Here is a 20,268-nt window from a genome sequence, read left to right as displayed (position 1 = left end):
AAAAGATGCTCCATGATGCCTCTATTGATTCCACCTCTTCATCTATGCTTTTAGGAATTCACATACACACTAAGAACATAGCAAGGCTTCTATATTACAGCTTGGTGATAGCATGGAAGAGTAGAGAGTGGGAGAAGATATAATTTCTTCTGTTTGGATTCGGGCTGTTTAGGGATGAGAAACTTAGTTGTTAATCCTGTGAGGATTAATTCATGAGGACCTGCAATTTGGAATAGGAGATAACATTAGGTGAGCTTGAGGCAAAACCTAAAACTCAATGGAGGTGTCGGTGAAGGGTCCTTAAATCAGATTAAGTCAAATATGTGACTGAATGTTTTTTGCCCTCTAAATAATTCTTTAGTTCTCTGAAGAGGACAGCCACGGGATTCATAGTTACACATGCACACAAACTTGTATATACCCTTTTAGGGATTCATGCAGTGCCTCCCTGAAACCTATCCATAGATCCTTAGCTAATAACCCCTACATGAGAAATAATGTAATCACTCAACCTTTACCTCCATAGGAGCTTCAACTAAACCAGCCCATGTGGAAGGCAAGTCTCACCTGCTTTTAGAATGTTTTATGGAGAAAGATTTTGTGACCATAAAGTCTTGAGAATTAGTACTTATGACTGAAAAATGACTTGTTAACTTTCCTTGTGCTTCTTTCTGTTGACATTTGACTACTCAGGGGAAATGCTGCGTAAGAAACGAAGGGAGAAGGATGGTCACAAAGACCCACTCCTGGTAGAGGTGAGTCGGCTTCAGGATAACATTATGAAGGACATTGCAGAACTTCGACAAGAGGCAGAAGAGGCAGAAAAAAAGCAGTCTGAACTGGACAAAGTGGCTCAGATCTTGGGAATTAACATTTTGGATAAATCTCAGAAGTCTTCAAATGACAGTAGGGAGCCTACAGAGAAGACTGGGAAAGCAGAAAAATCCAGGAGCCCAGAAAAAGTGTCATCGTCCTCAAACTCCTTTTCCAACAGCAAGGTAACAACTCAACTTTTCCATTTTTATTGTATCTTTTATTTCCATGGACTCCTAAAGAAGGCTTCTAACTAACCATTTTCTTAGCATCCTTTTCCAACCTGTTCTTACTCTTGCTAGAGTTATCTTTGTAAAGCATAGTTCAGATCATGGTATTCTCCTTTAGAATTTTCGCAGTTCCCCATTGCCCACAAAGTAGAATCCTGGGCCCTCTGTGTTCTAGTTCTAGCTTAACTCCTTAACTCACTCCAATTTGGCTTCTCGTTTTCTCGTAACTTGTAATGCCATTTTGTAGGTTCATGTTTAGCAACAAGGTCACCACTATGTTGTACAGCCTCAAATTCCGTTCTCAAATCAGTATTTGATATAGGGAACCATTGTCCCCTAAAAAAATGTTTCCTTCCCTTGGCTCCTGTCACATTTCTTTTCCTCCTATATACTGGTTGCTCCTGTTTAATCTCCTGATCTTTAAATATTTTAGTTCTTCAGGGCTCAGTTCTAGCCTAATTCTCTAGAATTCTGCTTTCTACCCAGGTCATTTCATTCAGTCCTATGCTGAAATATCATACTGACAACTTTCAGTTTTATATTCTAGCTCAGGTGATTCTTCTAAGGTTCAAATCTGAGTGTCCAACAGACTACTCACTGTTTCCACTTCATTGTCTCATAAACACCTCAAAATCAATATATCCTAAAGTAAACTAAGATTGTGCTCAACCTCCCTCTAACCTTTTCTTCCTCTGTTGTTACCCATCTCAGTGAATGATACTACTATCCAACAGTTTTCATGCCAACAACCTGAAGAGCATTCTTAGTGCTTCCCCCTCCCAAACTGCTCCACACACCAAGTCAATTACAGATTCTGCCAATTTTCACTCCAAAGTAAATCGCAATTCCATTCATCTCATCATCTCTATTGCCATCCAAGTTCAAGCCACCTTCAGTTCTTGCTTGTGCTGCTACACTCTTAATTCTTTCTCCATATTCAGCTGGTGATTGAGATACTTCCTTGCCTACCTCTTCAGCCTCATTTCTTGCCTCTTTTTTCCTTTGCTCTCTGTAATTTCGTTACTGGCATTTTCTTTTTTTTTGACACTTTAAATTTTATTTTCTTAACATCAGTAACATTTTCTCATTCATACTTAGGTTTATGCTAGAAGATAATAAAACATAAGCTCATATCAGATCAACAAACAGCTTAATACAAAATGATGCCTCTAACACTAATTTACCATATGTTTATATTTCACATAGAGAATAGAGCAAGATGCCCTTATATTTTAATTCTTAATTCTTCTCTGAGAAACACAATAGGCAGTTTAAATTATATGGAGAAACAAGTAAATATTTAAAAAGTCAGACATTTTATGTTACCACCAAATGGGAATTCACTTACATTCATATATTTAGGATATATAATTTTCACTTTAAGTTTGCATAAGACATTTCAAATTACTTTTACTAGTGTCTTAATATTTCTATATATTGGGAGAGTTGAATTGTTTTTAAATCCCCATTTACAAATTGCATAATAGCAGAGTTGGAAGTACATTTGTTCCCAGGAACTATATTTATTCATTAAATTTTTATGATTGTACTATTTACTAGGCAGTTATGGTTTTCTTTTGAACTGTAATAGGAATGCTGGGAGCAGGTGGAAATTGACACAAGTTCATCTTGTATCTGTATTTTTTTTTATTCTTAATAGTATCATAGTGCTATAAAATTTATTTGTAGGGATATAAATAATGCTCATCAATTTCTTTAGTAGCTTCCCACATGAAGAAGCTTAGCTTTTATTCAACTTTTTGTTAATTCAACTTTTCCTTTTATTCAGGTACCTCAACAGGAATTCTCTTTGACTAATGTTATGGTAATTGAGAACATTAAATTTTCAGCTCTACTAGAATGCCACCCAGTACCCTAACAAATACTTTATCATTCCTTCCTCTAGTCTGCAGCTTCTTAAGCAAGGGGAATTTTCTCAATCATTGTTCCATTTCGTTACTGGCATTTTCATTCCTTAAATGTTTCATCATTAATGTCTTTGTGTCTTTTCCTCCTTCTGGTTACCATGCGAAACCCACTCTTCTTATCCTGTCTTCTAACTAACTCATATTCATCTTCAGATTGCAGATTAAATTATTTCCCTGACTCCCTTCCTTCATTTTCCAGGTTGTTAAATTTTTAAATTTGCCTGATATACACTATCATAATACCTGACATTTTCCTTCTTAGCATTTATGGCAGTTGTAATTATATAATTACATGTGTTCCCCAATTAGATTTTAAGGTTCAAGGGATCAGGGACCATATCTGTCTCATTCTCCTATATAGTCCCCAGTACATAGCTCAGTGCCTGGCACGTAGCAAATGGGTAGTGCTCAAGAAATATGACACTACACCTTATACTCCTGCCACCTTAGAATGCTTGCACTTTTCCAGATGTGCATTATGCTATTGTGCCTCTCTAATTTTGCATTAATAGTCCTCTTAGCCTGTCTCCCAACCCTACTCATCCACTAAGGTCCAACTTGAATACTGCCACCTCCGTGAAGAATTCCTGAATTCCATACAGATTGAGTCAACCCTTTTTTAGCACTCCCATAGTATATTACTTTGTTTCTTTATAAGATTTATTTCATTCTGTCTTATTGAAAACATGATTAAGATCATGCCTGTTCTCATGCCTATGTCTTCCACTAAATGAGAGCTTCTTGAGAATAACAGAACATAACTTATTTATTTTTGTGTGTCCCATGGCATCTGGTATATCTAGTACATAGTAGACGGTCAGTTAATGTTGGGGGTTAGAGAAGAAGATATTCTGTGTTCTCTGTCAACCAAGCTGTAATTTTTTCATGTCTTCCTGGGAGAGTTCTCTTTCTCAACCAGGTAAGACTGTATTCTTATATCAGGATCACTGAGTTCAGGGCCTTTGATGGGAGAAGAGCTTGAAAGTTCTGACCCTTTGTAGCTGACTTACACATTGTTTGGGGTTCCATTTATGCACCAACTCCGTGATAATCTATCATCTTGACTTGAGTGAGCCTTCATGCTCTCTGAAGCTAACAAGGATATGTTGCAATTGGATTTTCATTTCAGCAGTAAAGAATGTTCTCTCTACAAACTCTGTTTCCTACCTGTCCTTGGTATTTCTTCTTTCTTTGCCTCTTTTTAAAATGCATAGTTGGTTTGAGATTTTCTTTCTCTTGAATAGGTCATTTCATAAAAATAAACCTATACACACAATTCCACAGTTCCGTTCACCTAGACACAATTCTTACTAATACCTTGGTGTTTATTATTCCAAATTCCCTTCTTCTGTTCGTTCATTTAACAAATATTTCTTGATTTCCAAAAAAGTGCCAGACACTGTTCTAGATATGGGAAGTATATCAGGGAACTAAATAGACAAGGTCCTTATTCTAATGAAATGGGAGAAGATAGTCAATAAGTAAACAAGTGCAGGTTAGGTAATGACAAATGCCTAAAAAAAGAAAACAGGATAAGGGATATAGAGTAGTTAGGGAAAGTCTTTTGGATAAGGTGACATTTGACATTCTGTGCCTATTTACATATCTGTATTGATTATTCAGATGTATTTTGTTACTTACTTTCCTAGTCTTATCATGAACATCTTTCCATGTCAATAAATAGACTTTTATAATATCATTTTTAGCGACCTTATTTTTGTTGTTGTATGGATACCAAAATTTATTTAACCAACCAAATCACCTGTAGTTTGACATAATTTCCTAAGGATAAATGTCAAGGAGTAGAATTGCTGGGTCAAGGGTATAAAGAATTTTGAGGTATGTAATATGTATTCCTAGGTTATCTTCTGGAAAAATGGTGCCAGTTAGTACTCACCAGCAGTGTATGCATGTGCCCATCCCTTACCTGCTGGGTGCGATCTCTTTAGTGACTCTTGAATAGGACTCTAATAGGGAAAGATTATCTTTGAAGTCTTAATTGTTTCCCTTTCTCCATATTGTCTTCCTCTCCCCACCAGCCAGTATTCAGGGTGCCCAGTTCCCTGATCTTGTCTACTGTGGAACCTCATTCATACTTACCTTCTCTGTGTTCCAAAATTTACCTTTTGTCTGTGCCTCGCTCCCCAATGTTATCCAAAATTCTCATTTCCTGAATTGTCTTATTCCCAGCTTGCTGACAAATGATTTCATATTAAAGTATTTTTTTAAATTTATTTATTTATTTATTTGTTTGTTTGTTTGTTTGTTTTTTGGCTGCGTTGGGTCCTTGTTGCTATGCGCGGGCCTTCTCTAGTTGAGGTGTGTGGGCTTCTCATTGCTGTGGCTTCTCTTGTTGCGGAGCACGGGCCCTAGGCGTGTGGGCTTCAGTAGTTGCGGCACACAAGGCCCAGTAGTTGTGGCTCACGGACTCTAGAGTTCAGGCTCAGCAGCTGTGGCGCATGGGCCTAGCTGCTCTGCGACACGTGGGATCCTCCCGGACCAGGGCTCAAACCCGTGTCCCCTGTACTGACAGGCAGACTCTTAACCACTGTGCCACCAGGGAGGCCTTAAAGTATTTATTATTGATAACTGAATGTTGGGGAGTTGATATGTTTTAAAAGAGGATTCATGTTAACTCGAAGGTGTTAAATTCTAATGGTGATACTTTAGGCAGTTAGAAATATTTTACCCAGATCCTTTTAAGTCATCCCACATAAATGACTATCCCCTTTATTTATGCCAGCCTTGCTCTCTAGTTAATCTATACCAGGATGTGTCTGTGATAAGAGAGTTCACTATCATCTATTTTTTGCACTTGCTTAATCTGTCAGTTACCTTTTCCATTTTGGTTTTCTTCCCTCCCCTAGTTGTCATTATGATTGATAAATTTAATGTATTTAATTGCATAGGTAGCACATTTAACATTTACCAAAGGGTATACGGTAAAAGACTCCTATCCATTCCTGTTCTCTATTACCCCTTCCCAGAGGCAACCAGTGTTTCCATAATCTTGAGTATTCTTCTAGATATTTTAGGATATATAAGTAAATATATTGCCATTATGATTTATTCTCCACGATGACATGGCACTATGGAATCTAATTAGTTCTGTTTGAGCCTTGCAGGAAGATTTCTCATGGGGTCTTTCCTAGTTTGTGCAGCTTTAGGCACTGGAAATATGGTCATATGGTCCTATTTCTGTTATTGTGGTAGGCTATTATTTGCTTTTTCTGAGAGAAGACAGATCTAGACTACTTTGAATTCCTTCTTAGTGAAGGTTTTTCCCCCTCTAGGAATCAAAGGTAAACAATGAGAATTCCCATACTAAGAGCCCCAAGCCTGCCGAGAGCCCCCAGCCAGCTGCTAAGCAGTCTGATCAGCCCATTGCTACCTATGAGTATTATGATGCTGGCAATCACTGGTGCAAAGACTGCAACACCATCTGTGGGACCATGTTTGACTTCTTCACTCATATGCACAATAAGAAGCACACACAGGTAGGTATCCTGCCCTCTGTTATTTCCATTCTTGTCCTCCTTCCCCTCAAACTCCTATACCCCCATCTGCATTACGAAGCTGGAAAATGAAACATTCTCATATGGGCAGGAGCCCCAATCTGAAGAGCCAAGAGATACCAACAAAGGAGACACCATCCCCAGGGCTCAGTCCAGGGGACCTGCCTGTAACTAAACACCATGACAAGTGTAAGTGAGGCTTCTGCCTCTTTTGATTCCTTGAGTACCTGATTATTTGTTTCATTTTATCCATTGCTAGTACTTACTCTAACATATGTTTACCTTTTCCACAGGTGATTTCCGTTTAAACAGTTGGCAGAGTGGGTGGGGGTGGGTAGCTGGGGGCTTCTGGTCCCCCTGGTGTGGGGGAGAAAAAGAGAGAGAAGTGGGTCATTGAGTTTTTAGTGCTGTGTGTGAGCACCTCTGCCTCTTGCAAATAGACACTGGATCCCTACAACAGACCTTGGGCTTCAAAGACCCAGAGTGAAGCCAAGCAAGATGCTGTAAAGCGCACTGACAAGATAACTGTTCCTGCAAAAGGTGTGTTTCCTCCCTGTCTTTTTTGTGGTTTCCTTACATTCAGTCAGGGAAGAGGTATCCCTGAACTAAGGTACAAGGAAACAGCATAGAGTGAGACATAGCCATTACTTCTAACAAAGCTGTAAGATTGCCTTCTATGTGCAAAACTAGTTCCTAAAGAAATAAAGAGAGCTATAAGACAAGAATGATCTCTACCCATATGGCTAAAAATCTAACAGATGTTAAACATACACATACCACTCTAAAATATAACTTTCTTTGTGCTTGCTTTGGCAGCACATAGACTAAAGTACGGCTTTCTTCGTCACTGGCTTATGCACCAAAATCTTATTTATTTGAAATATAGGTGAAAAAGAACAGTCAGAGGTGCAATATGACTGCCTTTTCAACTAAGAACTATAAAATATTTTTGAATAGTTGTTATTAGGGGCTAAGTTGAGAAATAGAAAGTTTCTTTGTCTTTAAGCTTCTTAATTTCTTACCTTTATAGGTAGTCAGTGCTGCTACATCCTTTACATTGTAGAAGATAGATTCTTAAGTAATTAATACCAACATGAGAGATCCTCATACCAATAGTACTGGGCTATTTGGGAGTATAATTTTTAAATCTCCTAAGATGCTTAGTGCTAGTTGGAGTTTGAGGAGAATCAGCAACAGAATTGAGTCTGGCACAGAAAACTCCTGAATTAACCAGTTAGTGTTCCCAAAACGTAGAAGGGGTAGAGGTCCTGAGTTCAAGCTGTAAGTTGGGAAGACATACCACTGGGATTCATCTAAATGCTCCTTCTGACTTGAAAGTGAGTAAGGTCCTTTATACCATTAACCATTTTACTACAGAAGGGAAGTGGGATTTCCTTTGGTTGCTGTCATCTTGGGTAGAAATGACTTATTTTCTTGACTTTCTTCCACTTCTTCCAGGCTCTGAGTTTCTGATTCCCATCACTGGATATTACTGCCAGCTCTGTGAGGAATTTTTGGGGGATCCAATTTCTGGAGAGCAACATGTGAAGGGTTATCAGCACAATGAGAAATATAAGGTTGGTCTTTGTAGTAGCCTATGGAGTTTCCTACTTTCTGCAGTAATCCTTTTGATGTTGTCAAACAAACTCAGAGCCAGAAAAAGCTCAAAAAATTCATTAATATTTCAAATTCCATATAATCACTGGGATGTTCTCCTCAATCCTAGTAAGCAATGCTGACCTGAGAGAACCATTTATCCTTGAGGAAGGTGACTCTGAGGATTTCCACTAAATGAATTCTAACAGTGGTAGGGCCAACTTTTCTCTCTTATAGTATTTTGACCAGTTATTGAGCCTTTATCTTTTCTCTTCCTAGAAATATGTGGTTGAAAACCCATTGTATGAGGAGCGGCGGAATCTGGACCGCCAAGCTGGCTTGGCTGTGGTCCTAGAGACAGAACGGCGACGGCAGAGTGAGCTAAAGCGCAAACTCAGTGAGAAACCAAAGGAAGAGAAGAAAGAAAAAAAGGCAAAGATCATGAAGGAAGTAAAGGAGGATGACAGGGTGTCTGAGGAATTAGAGGACCAAGTTTCTGAAGGTGGGAACTCCCCTGAAAAGGCTGAAAATAAAAGGAAGGCTAGCATCAAACTCCAATTAAAAGAAGAAGTAAAGAAAGAACCACCAACATCTTCCTCTTTTGGGAAATTCAGCTGGAAGAAGCCAGAAAAAGAGGAGGAAAAAAGTTCAGTGGCCCCAAGTATTCCCAAAGAAGAGATTGTGGAAAATAGTAAGGACAAAGAGGATGGCAGAGCTGAAGCTGGGAAGGCAAAGCCCATCAAAATCAAGCTCTCTGGGAAAACTGTTGTTGCACATACTAGCCCTTGGATGCCTGTAGTGACAACTTCAACTCAGACTAAGATCCGACCCAACCTGCCTATCCCATCCACAGTCCTCCGCAAGTCAGGTTCAGCCACAGTAAGCAAGCCAGCTCCTCTTAACACCTTTCTATCCATCAAGTCCTCTGGAACCACTGCTAAGCCTCTGCCAGTGGTTAAAGAGTCTTCAGCTGATCTCCTCTTGCCTCCCGACATCATCTCTAAAGCATTTGGAGGGGAAGAGGTGATTCTAAAAGGGTCTCCAGAGGAAAAAATGGTGCTGGCTGAAAAGAATGAGCCATCACATATACCTGAACAAATGCTACCACCTCCACCACCGCCACCTCCACCACCACCTCCACCACCCCCAGTTATACCTCATCCAGCTGCTCCATCTCCTGCTCAAGCAAATGCTATTTTGGCTCCAGTAAAATCAAACCCAACTGTATCTCACACTGTCAGCCCTGGCTTCCTGGGTCCTAACATTTTGAACCCAGTATTACCGGTAGCCATCATGGCCTCAGCACAGCCAGCTGCCATTCCTTCTGATGAGACGGCTCCTGGGGTGAGTGAGAGTGACCGGGACCAGACCCTATTCTCTGTGTTAGTGCGTCCTCCACCTCCCCTCTCAAGTGTGTTCAGTGAACAAGCCAAAAAATTGGAAAAGCGAAATTCATGCTTAGCCACAGCCAATGCTAAGGATCTGTATGACATATTCTACAGTAGTGGTGGAAAAGGGGCCCCTGAGACTAAGCTGAGTGGTGGTCCATTGGCTAATGGGGAAAATAGAGCTGAAAGTTCAGACACCTCTTCCACTTCTACTTTGAACAGCAGTGCATCCCAAGAGGAGTTGCCTCCAGATAGAAATTTGGTCTCTGCTCCTTTAGTCAGCAGCCCTGAAAAGCCCATTTCAAAACCTCTGGTGTCCCTAGGGAAATGGTCGGTTGTAGAAAATGTAGACTCAAAACGCAGAGGTAGCAGCTATGGCTTCTTACAGCCTCTGACAAGGTTGTGCCAAAACAGGCCTTATGAAACTATTACCCCAAAGACAGAGACTTTGGCCATGTGGACTTCTAGTTCCTTCCAGAGTGATGCTAATAGGGATGTATCTCCAGAGGGGAAAATTGAACTTGACCTGGGAGACCCTGGGCCACCAGTTGTCAAGCCAGCCCCTGAGCTGTCACATGTACACTGTCATACCGTGGAATCTCAGAAGCTGTTAGAAACCCACCTTGTGGAATCTAGTAACCAGGATGAGGAAAGCCAGGAGCTCCACCAGTCTAAGGATTGTCGAAAAAGTGAAGTAGAGACAAGCACTGAACTAAAAGAAGGGGGAGCGAAGCTCTCTGAGAGGACAGTGGGAGAGGGAACAGATACCAATGTTGGGCCCAATAGTGTAGAGTATTCTGATTTGAACCATGGGAACAGATACGTGTGGGAAGGAGAAGTAGAACAGCCCAACATGCAAATGACTGACAAAAAGGCTAAACAGTCCAAGAAATTGATAACAGGAAGTAAAACTCAAAGTAAAGTAGTGACTGAATTGAATGCACAGGCGCTCTCTTCCACAAAGGCAAAAATAGACTCATTTCCGTCAGAAGCTAGGTCTTTACTCCAGAACCCACAAGATACACCTGTGAAAATTTCTGCCCCAGAATTGCTTCTTCAGTCCCCAGCCAGATCAGATATGTGTTTGAAAGATAGTGAACAGGAGCAAGGAGTTTCAACTGCTAGTGAGGAGTGGCTAGAAAATTCAGCTCCAGGATCAGCTTCTAGAGCCTCTAGGTACAGAAGCCTTAAACTGAAGAGAGAAAGATCAAAAGAGTTTCAGGGTAAAATGATCTATGAACTGACTGTTTGGGATGAGAACAAGAAGCCAGAGACCTGGGAGAGCCCAGAGAAACCAAAAGCAGAAGCCCTGGATCTTCGAGATGTCCATCCAGAACTAACAGTGACAATAGAAAGCAAGGCCTTAGAAAACTTTGAAGTTACAAACTTAAAAGTAGAAGAGCTTGCTGCCCTGGGGAACCTGGGGGATATAGGTGTTGATTTCTGCAATACTCGGGTAGACCCAGGACATAGATCCGCAACTGCCCTGTCTCAGAAAGTACGTGAAGAAAATTCTGTGTCACCTATAGGAAGTAATCCCTCCACTCTCACTGACTTTGAACCAATACCATCCTTTTCTGAGTTTCCATTAGATTCTCCCAAAACCCTGGTGCTTAACTTCGGAGCAGAGGGTGAACAAAACTCATCTAATCCGGGAATTGGGAGGATCACTCCTAACATTTTGAAAACTGGACTTTCTATAGAAAATGTTGGCCTTGGTTTGGGGAGCCTAGAGGGAACACACCAGGCCCTTGACCTGTTAGCAGGAGGAATGATGCCTGAGGAAATAGAAGAAACTTCTCAGTTAGAGAAACAAGATTCACTCAGATTGGAATCAGAAACAATTAATCCTTTAGGCCTTGGGCCATCTCCTTGCCTTCCAGACCTTGTTGACTTTGTCACGCGGACATCTGGAGTTCAAAAAGAGAAGATATGTACTCCTCTCTCTGAGCCAAGTGACCCTCCTGAGTGTAGTTCCCTGGAGATGGGACCACTACAGTTAGAGATACCGAATGCATCTGTCACGGAGGTAGCAATTCCTCATGTAGATGAGTACAATGACAGCCCTTTGAATATGGTAAAATCTATGGCTTCAGGGTCCCATACAAGGGAGCAGGTAGTTGGAGGCAATACGGTCCCTCAGGAAATAGCTGCACAAGAAGCTGCAGTTGATGCCATCCAGGACCACACAGAATCCAGTGTTCACAACTGAGAATACAAATTCAGAGCTACTTGTGGATGAATCAAATTGGCTTCTATAAATCAGGTGCCCAGATGATCCAGGACTAGTTGGCTATCTCATCTGGAACCTACACCAAGAGATGCAGTCAGCATCTTAAGAGTAAATGTTCATGGAAGCTAAAAAATTTACCTCCTTTCCTTTTTTCCATTTTCCTTAAGATACCAGACAAATCAATCATTATTTCTATACATATCTGTAAAAAAGTATTTTCTGTTAATTATTATTATTATTTTTTTTTGCCAATTTATTTTCTCCTACTTTGTCATTAAAATCAAATGTCTATCTGGCTCACCATATAGTGTGCTTTGATTGTATTTTGGCTTTGACTCTGCCATTTCTGGAATGTGGGGGAGGAGGGAGACAGCTGACTTCTCCAATTGCTGTGTTGTATTCCCACCCAATTTCTTGGGCAGCTGATGGATCTCTGGGAGAAACACAAGAAAACCTGCTGAAATGGAAAACTACTGCTGAAGGAAGGATTGTTCATCTCTTAGGCTTCCATTTGGATGGGCCTGCCTTAACATTGTTTGAAATGCAGCGTGAGTAGCTCTTTTGTTTACTGTTTACTTCTTTGTGGCATGTCAACCCCCACACTTCCCTCATTCTGTTGCCTTTGCTTGAGATGGTCCTGCTAATCCACATACCTGTTTGGAAATGGCCTCAGTAAACGTGGAAGAAAATCTAGCAGGCTCACTTTTGGAAGACAACAAATCGGTAAGGCTTATTCATGCCTCAGTGCCAGGAGCAGATATGCTTTTTGGGTCAGTTTTATTTTCGAAATGGCCTTTGTTCACTGTATTGTGATCCACTGACACTTTGTGTGAAATTGTTTAGCAGCCATTTCTGTTCTAAAGAGGTAGAAGATCTGAAACTTGCTTTGGGATTGGACTCATTCTCTGTTCCACACTCATATGTATTCCTTCCTCTGCCTCTCTCTTTCCCAAGTTATTTACACCATAGTGTGATGTTTTGGGTTGTACATTTTGTTCAAAAGATTAAAGATTTATGAGTGGCTTGGACAAGTTTAACTTTATTTTTAATGTGTTAATTACTTGGAATAAATGCATTAATCTCATGTTTCTTTCTGGATTTTTGTTTTGAAACCACACACATTTGAACTCCACAGGGAAACTAGAACAATGCTGCTGCCCTATTGCCTGTCTCCCCCTCCCACCCTTCTTTCCCCAGTTGTTAGGGCTACTTTTGTTAGCTTATATAGTTGTGCCCCAGTGCTTCCTGGATGGGTAGTGAGTAGGCACCAGTGGTCTGGTTTTGGCATCTTTCTATTGTGAAGTTTTGTATATACCCTTATGTTGGCTCTCCCGATGCTCCTCTGGGAACTGAGCTCCCCAAGAATACTCATGTTCTTGCTGAGGGTGCTCTTGGGGATCAGGGAGCTTGGTCCTTATATTTTCTAATCTCTGCCCCAGTTTCCTCTTGATACCCCTGTTAGCAATTTATAACGTGGCTCAACAGAGGCTTCAGAGTCTTATTCTCCCACTCCTCAAAAATAATGCAAAGTTGCTGATCTTTTTTTCTAAGAATTCTTGTTTTCCTGTTTCCTTGTGTGCAGAGCTGCAGAATCCCTAGGTTGAGTTCGAGGAGGCTATTTTTCTTGACTAATTTAGAAGTTTAGAAGTTGTACTGGCCTCCCTTCTTCATCTTGCGGAAAGGGCACAGATTTGGAATAGTTAGGTCCTTGGATGTTCCTCGGCCATTTGCCTTGCTGTGATTTTAGATGAGTTACTTTGCCTCGCTGTGCCATAGGGATTTTTTTTTCTTTAATATGGAGGATCATTATCTCCATCTCACACCAAATGTGTACAGGGTCGGGCCATCCTGAGCAGTCTTCTTAGGTCTGCTTTTTAGGCTGAAGCCTGAGTTCAATGCATCTTTCTGACCTGGAAACCATAAACAGACTCAGAAGGTGCCCTTTAGCAGAACGTAAACCCAGGTGAGCTTCAGAGATGTATTTGTTTCTCCAGAGAACTACTCCCTCTCCATTCTAGGAGCCTATGTACAGGAATTCAGAGAACATAAGAGTTTAAAATGCCAGTTATTACTCATTTTCAGGCCTGTTCACTTAATAAGTTCCACCTCCCTTTGGGGAGAGACAGGTGGGTTTAGGGTAAGCATGGAGAGGGGTTAGTCCTATCCAGATCTCAGTCCTAAACTCACTCCGTCTCAGAAGGAGTCAGAATCTTAGTCTCTAGGTTAGGAGAGGGCCACTTGAGAAGGGTGGAGAAGGGAAAAGAGGCAAAATCTAGGAAGGGCAGAACTAATTCAAGTAACTGGGGCTGGAGTACTTAGAGCAACTCCTCTTGTACTCTCTTGATAACTCAAAGGTACCTACCAATCTTAGGCTTTTTCTAGAATAATGCCCACTTCTAAGAGTTGAAGCAACAGTGTTCTTCATATTTGCCTTGAACCAGCAGAGGGAGAGCTTTTAGGATTCTGTAGTTTGGGCGGGAAGTGTTGCTAGCTTCCTCTTTGATCAGTGGGATCAGGTTTTGGAGCCTATCTAGAGAAGCCATGTGAAAGGAAGGGCAGAACTCTAATCCAGTTGCCAGCGCCTAGAGGTAGGGCCTGTTTCTTTTTATTCAGTACTATCACAGTGCTGAATAAATTTTCGTCTTAGGAGACAAAGGCACATGCAAAGAGTGGGCCCTAATCTTCACATGTGGCCTATGGTGTCATATAACTATGGTTTAAATTTCTGCAAACATCAGAAGCAGTTTTTATTTGACTCCCTCAATTGTGAGAACAGGTGATCAGCAGTTAGTTTTAAATTGGGGCAAACACCAAGTTTTACCTAAGTTATGTAGGTAACCCCCTAAAACTTCCCCTTGGCTTTGTGAATGGAGGCCTCTTGCTTTATAAACCTCTTTCTTCACAGCTAGCTTCAGGACACATAATACTCTTAGTGACCTTTCTGCTAAGTATACCCATTTTACACTATGCCACTTCATCTCTCTAAAACAAGTCAAGAAGTTAGCTAATGTTTTGGTAGTAAAGCATGCCAGAGCATATGTCCATTTATCAGACTGCCAGGTTAAGGGACTGAAAAAGAATGGGGAAGTGGGAATGGGGGGTTTGGATGTATGGGATACAGGAATCCAGTAGGGACATTAAGTGTGTTATAAAAAAAAAAAAAAAGCTGGAGGTGGGATCATGGAGGAGACAGCCTATAAATTATGGAACTAAGTGAGGTGGGGGTTTTAGAAAATACATATTCCAAAGCCCTGGTTCTCACTTTCACAAAGCTTACCTACCAAGCCCAGGATGAGAACCTAAGCAAGGTCTTCATTCATTGGCAATTCTGTGAGAACATGGACAAATGAAAATAGTTTGGGATTGTGAGCACATTTCTTCTTTTAGAGTTTAATTTTACAATAATGTCTGTAATTTTTAACCAAAAAACCCTTATACACTTTCAAAGGACCATGTGCATTTTCATTGTAGAACTTAATGTGGTTGTACTTTTACATTTATGTGTTTCTTTGATTAATATGTGCCTCCTTCCCACCCATCCCCCCCAACTAGATTATAAACTCTCGAAAGCAGGAAGTCTGTCTTTGCTTACTGTTTTTTCATCATTGTATTCACAGTGCACAGTTGCCTGGCACATTAAGAGTGCTCAATAAAAATTCATTAAAAGAATCAGTGTGGTAATAGTAGCTATTTTTTAAATTAACTGTGAATACTTAGCAATTTATAAGTGCGTAAAAGCTGTAAATTGATGATTGTGTTTGCTGGGTGCTTAATACTGCAGAAGACAACTGTCCTCTTGCTTCTGTCCTAGATCTTTGTCTACAAGGCACTGTCTATAGCAGTGAGTGCATATCAAGGCTGCCCGTGGCCCCTTCATTTCAACAGCATTCTGGAATAGTGGTGCCAGGCCAGGAGGGGGACACATTGCCCCTGAAGCTCCTAGAAGAAAAACAGGATAGGAAGGGTAAGGGTACACTGACTTTAGAGTTAGCAATAAAAGGCTTTGGGGACTCTGATTTTCAGATGGCTCCCTTTCTCCTTCCAGCCAGATTTCACAGGCATGTTGAAGTAAATTAAACCCCAAATCCCTCTGATGTAGGTGAAGGAGTAATTCAACTTTTCATGGCCCAGCATCCTCATCATGTCATCAAAACTGTAAATCAAGCCATCAGTTTTATTTCTGGAAGGAAACCAAAAAATTAACCAAAAAAAGTTGCCTTTGGAAGAGGCAGGAATGATGCTTTCACTCTTTATTTTTTATCTTTTTTGTTTGAATATTCAGACTATGAAAATGCATTTTATATAAAATACAAATATTTTATACACATAAAATATGTACACACACATATAGGAAATTTTTATGTCAGTAGGGGTTGTCTGGTGATGTGGAATTACAGACCAGGTTTTTTTTCTCTTCTGTATACTTTTATGTATTAAAAAAGTGGTTTTTTTTAAAGTTGTGTCTCTTCCCACTCAGCGCATCTCTGTCTCCATTCCTCACATCAGTTTTCCATTATTACAAATAGGTCTTGCTGCTTTTCCCTCAAGATTTCCTAAATTCCTCTACTCCCATCAAGGCTGGGTTACATACATTCAAGAATACCACTCATCTTCCTCTCCTCCTCTTCCCTTTCTCTAGCTCCTACCTCCGTGGAGCTGGTTATGCATTTCCATTCATGCTGTACAAGCACTTGGACATTATATAAATCAAGATACCTGTCTTCACAAAGCTTACTTTAATGCAGGTACACAACAGATACCACAAAGTCTTTGTTGCATGCAGAAGGACAGAAGATAACTCGTATCTAGATGTATTGATTGAAAGCTTTACAGGCTTTTATTCCTTCCACTCATGGAGCATCAGGCAAGAAAAGTGTTTTGTAGAAAACAAGGGAAATGAGCATGTTTAAGAGAAGTGAAAGAGCCGAGTAAAAAAAGAGACAGAGGGACTTCCCTGGCGGTCCAGTGGTTAGGACTCCACGCTTCCACTTCAGGGGGTAGGGGTTCTATCCCTGGTTGGGGAACTAGGATCCTGCATGCCACACAGCGTGGCCAAAAAAATAGAGACAGAGTTACATTACGGTAGAGGAAGATAGCAAAAAAAATTAAATCAGCCATATTCTGGTACTGTTTTCTTTCATCTTCTCTCCGATACTTTGCCCCTCCTAAAGTTCAATCCAGCCCTCCCATAGCCGGTATACCTACATAAGGATGATTATGATGACATTTACCGACTCTAACCCACCTATCTTCCTTACTTTTCAGGAGCAATTGCAGAAGTCTTCATATTTCTAGAAGGAAGGACTGCAGAAGACATTTTTGCCCCAGGGAGGCAGGGATAGAAGCTACAGAAACGATGAGCGCCCTTGGGGCCAATGGGCAGTCACCTCTAGGGTCTGACTCCAGAAGGTGGGTATGGTTGCTGGGGCAGGAATGGGTTATGGAGAAGGCCCTGTTATTTTAGCTTCCAGGAAATGGTGAGTTGGGTGAGCAAATATGTTATTTATGTATGTCTATATCTTTGTACCGGTAGAGGAGGAACAAGATGAGGATAGGCATAGGTGTGTATTTTAAACTTTCCACTACTCATCTCAAATTATCTCCTAACTTCCATCTCTCATTTTGTGCCACGATACTTACGTTAAAGCTGTGGAATTCAGATCTTCTCATCCCTCCTGGGCCCTGGGCCCAATGCTCCCAGCAAGTAGAACATCTCCTATCTCGGCTTTAGCCTTCCTTCCTGGTCCATACAAGAATCAAGGTAAAAATTGGGTATGTCCTTAGAGGAGTGGAATATAAGACAAAGGAGTCTCAAGGAAGGGGGGACAATCACAAAGGATGTGTTTGAAAAATCCTGGGATTTCAGACTTCAAGACAGCTGTCTTGAAGTTTCCATTCAGTCTTACTACCTCTTCTACACACAGCAGAACTTTTGGTACACAGAAACAGGCAAGCATTTCAAAATACTAAGGAAACACCTTACTCTCTGTTCATCTAAAAAGCCAGTAGGTGCTTCTTTTATGCCCTTTTGTGCTTTGGAACTGGGCTCAGGAACACAGTGAGGATGAGAACCTGACATTTAAGTCCTTTAAACTCTGAGATTTATTTAAATCTGAGCTGCCCCAACTCCAAATTTACCCTTAAAACTGTTAACCTAGTTTTATTTCTGATTTGTAAATGCTGGCACTTCTAGAGTCCTGGAGGTCTGCTTTACTGCCCAAATAAATCTGTGGTTTGGGTAACTTTTGGGACTACTCGTAACACTATAAATATAAAGAACTGCATAATATACAACCAAAGCCATCAATAGAATAAGAAGGAAGAAGTAAGGGGTAAAAAGTATCTCAGGGCCTCTTTTTGCTGAGCTTATATCAGTTAATGACTACTCATTCCTCAGGCATGACCCTGTGGATGAAGCAATGGAAAGCAGCCTGGTGCCAGGGCTGCCAACACTTTGTCACCACTACTTTCTCTCCCTTGCTCCAGTCCAAGATCTGTTTCTCATCAGCTACCACATTCCTCTGCTCAGGGACAATCAAGGGTGTTGGTCACAGCTTTTATTCCTAAATGTGACTCACCTACCTACCAGCCCCTGGTTTGCTGCTTACACCTCCCTTCTTCAGTAATGTCTGGAGTCCACCTTTGAGATGTGCTGATCTAGGGCATGGGCAGAGGGAAAGGAAACATTTTTTAGAATAATATTTTTCCCTTTGGACTTTTAAAAGTTGATATGCTAGAGTTCACATACATTACGAATGATTAAATATTTAAAATCTACTTTTTTATTGAAACATAATTCATATAACATTAAATTTCACATAAGATTCATCATTTTAAAGTGTGTACAAGAAGATTGTGTTGAAGATTGTACAACAATCACTGTTATCTAATTCCAGAATATTTCCATCACCCCACTTAAAAAACACATACCAATTAGCAGACATTCCCAATTACCCCAAAGCCACCAGCAATCATCAGTCTGCTTTCTGTCTCTATGAATTTACCTATTCTGGACAATTCTGGAGTCATATAATATGTGGTCTTTTGTGTTTGGCTTCCTTCACTTAACATTTTTAAGATTCATCCATGTTGTACCATGTATCAGTACTTCATTGTTTATAGTTGAATAATATTCCACTGTATAGATATAAACATATTTTGTTTATCCATTGGTTGGTAAACATTTGTATTATTTCCACTTTTTTGCTATTATGCTGCTGTGAACATTTGTGTACAAGTATTTGTGTGGACATACTTTTCAATTCTCTTGGGTATGTACTGGGTCATGACAACTCTAACTTTTTTAAAAATATAATTTTGTATTAAAGTATAAGGTACATATAACAAAACAAAAGTACACACAAGTGTTAAGCTCAATACTTTTCACAAAGTGAACAGTTTGTGTAACACTTCGGGTAACCAACACCCAAATCAAAAAATGGAATGTGACCAACACCCCTGAAGCCCCTCTCCTGTTCTCTTGCAGTCACTACTTTCCTGAAATATAACTGCTATCTCAGGTGCTTTTTGTTTTTGTTTTATGGAACTGAAATTCACATAACATAAAGTTAGCCACTTTAAAGTGAACAATTCAGTGGCATTTAGTACATTCACAGTGTTGTGCCACTGGAACCTTTGTCTAGTTCTAAAACATTTTCACCACCACAAAGTAAAACCCTGTGTCCCTTATGCAGTTAGTTCCCATTCCTACCTCCGCACAGGCCCTGGCAATCACCAATCTTCCTTCTGTCTCTATGGATTTACATATTCTGGATATTTCATATAAATGGAGTCATACAATCAGTGACCTTTTCTATCTGTCTTCTTTCACTTAGAAGAACGTTTCTGAGGTTCATCCATGCTATAGCAAGTATAGGTATTCCATTACTTTTTCTGGCTAAATAATGTTCCATTGTCTGTGTATACCACAATTTATTTATCCATTAATTCATTGATAGACATCTGGGTTGTTTCCACCTTTTGGCTATTGTGCATAGTATGCTGTGAACATTCATGCATAAGTATTTGTTTGAGTACTTGTTTTCAGTTCTTTTCAGTATATACCTAGAAGTGGAATTTCTGGGTCATATGGTTATTCTATGTTTAACATTTTGAGGAACCACCAAACTGTTTTCCACAGCACCAGAATCATTTTACATCCCTTCCAGTAAAATGTATGATGGTTCCAGTTTCTCCATATTCATAACACTTAATTTCCTTTTTCATATATTATAACCATCCCAATATTTCATTGTGGTTTTGATTTACATTTTTCTGATGACTAATGATATTGAGCATCTCTTCATATGCTTTTTGGCCATTTTATATCTTTTTTGGAAAAATGTCTAGTGAAGTCCTTTTCCATTTTTTAATTGGGTTGTTTGCCTTTTTGTTGTAGAATTGTAAGAATTCTTTATATATTCTGGATACTAGATCTTTACCAGATATTTTCAAATATTTTCTCCCATTCTGTAGGTTGTCTTTTCACTTGCTTTTGTTGGCTCCTTTTTTTTCTAGTTCCTCAAGGTGTAAAAGTTAGGTTGATGATTTGAGATCTTCTTTTTA

General features: G+C 40.1%; 2 protein-coding genes across 4 annotated transcripts in view; both read left to right on the top strand.

The window, feature by feature from the left end:
* The window catches only part of ZNF318 (zinc finger protein 318), a 27,807-nt gene extending 15,067 nt beyond the window's left edge, over nt 1-12,740 (top strand). For 2 of the 3 annotated variants that reach the window (XM_068559384.1, XM_068559383.1), the window contains 5 exons: nt 694-998; nt 6,265-6,468; nt 6,927-7,026; nt 7,945-8,063; nt 8,362-12,740. In XM_068559384.1, the coding sequence (XP_068415485.1) occupies nt 694-998; nt 6,265-6,468; nt 6,927-7,026; nt 7,945-8,063; nt 8,362-11,682 (4,049 nt within the window). In that variant the 3' untranslated portion in view covers nt 11,683-12,740. Of the gene's footprint in view, nt 1-693; nt 999-6,264; nt 6,676-6,926; nt 7,027-7,944; nt 8,064-8,361 lie in introns of those variants that run through there. The other variant, XR_011075788.1, reaches the window with a different exon arrangement.
* CRIP3 (cysteine rich protein 3) overlaps nt 12,182-20,268 on the top strand; it is a 21,027-nt gene continuing 12,940 nt past the window's right edge. The window contains 3 exon segments of the mRNA XM_068559388.1: nt 12,182-12,251; nt 15,515-15,667; nt 16,969-17,112. The gene's annotated coding sequence lies outside the window, so the exon portion shown is untranslated.

The sequence above is a fragment of the Eschrichtius robustus genome, chromosome 12 (assembly GCF_028021215.1).
Source record: "Eschrichtius robustus isolate mEscRob2 chromosome 12, mEscRob2.pri, whole genome shotgun sequence".
NCBI classification, from domain to species: Eukaryota; Metazoa; Chordata; class Mammalia; order Artiodactyla; family Eschrichtiidae; genus Eschrichtius; species Eschrichtius robustus.
Note: the sequence above shows the minus strand (reverse complement) of the source record. Positions and strands in the feature narration are given on the sequence as shown.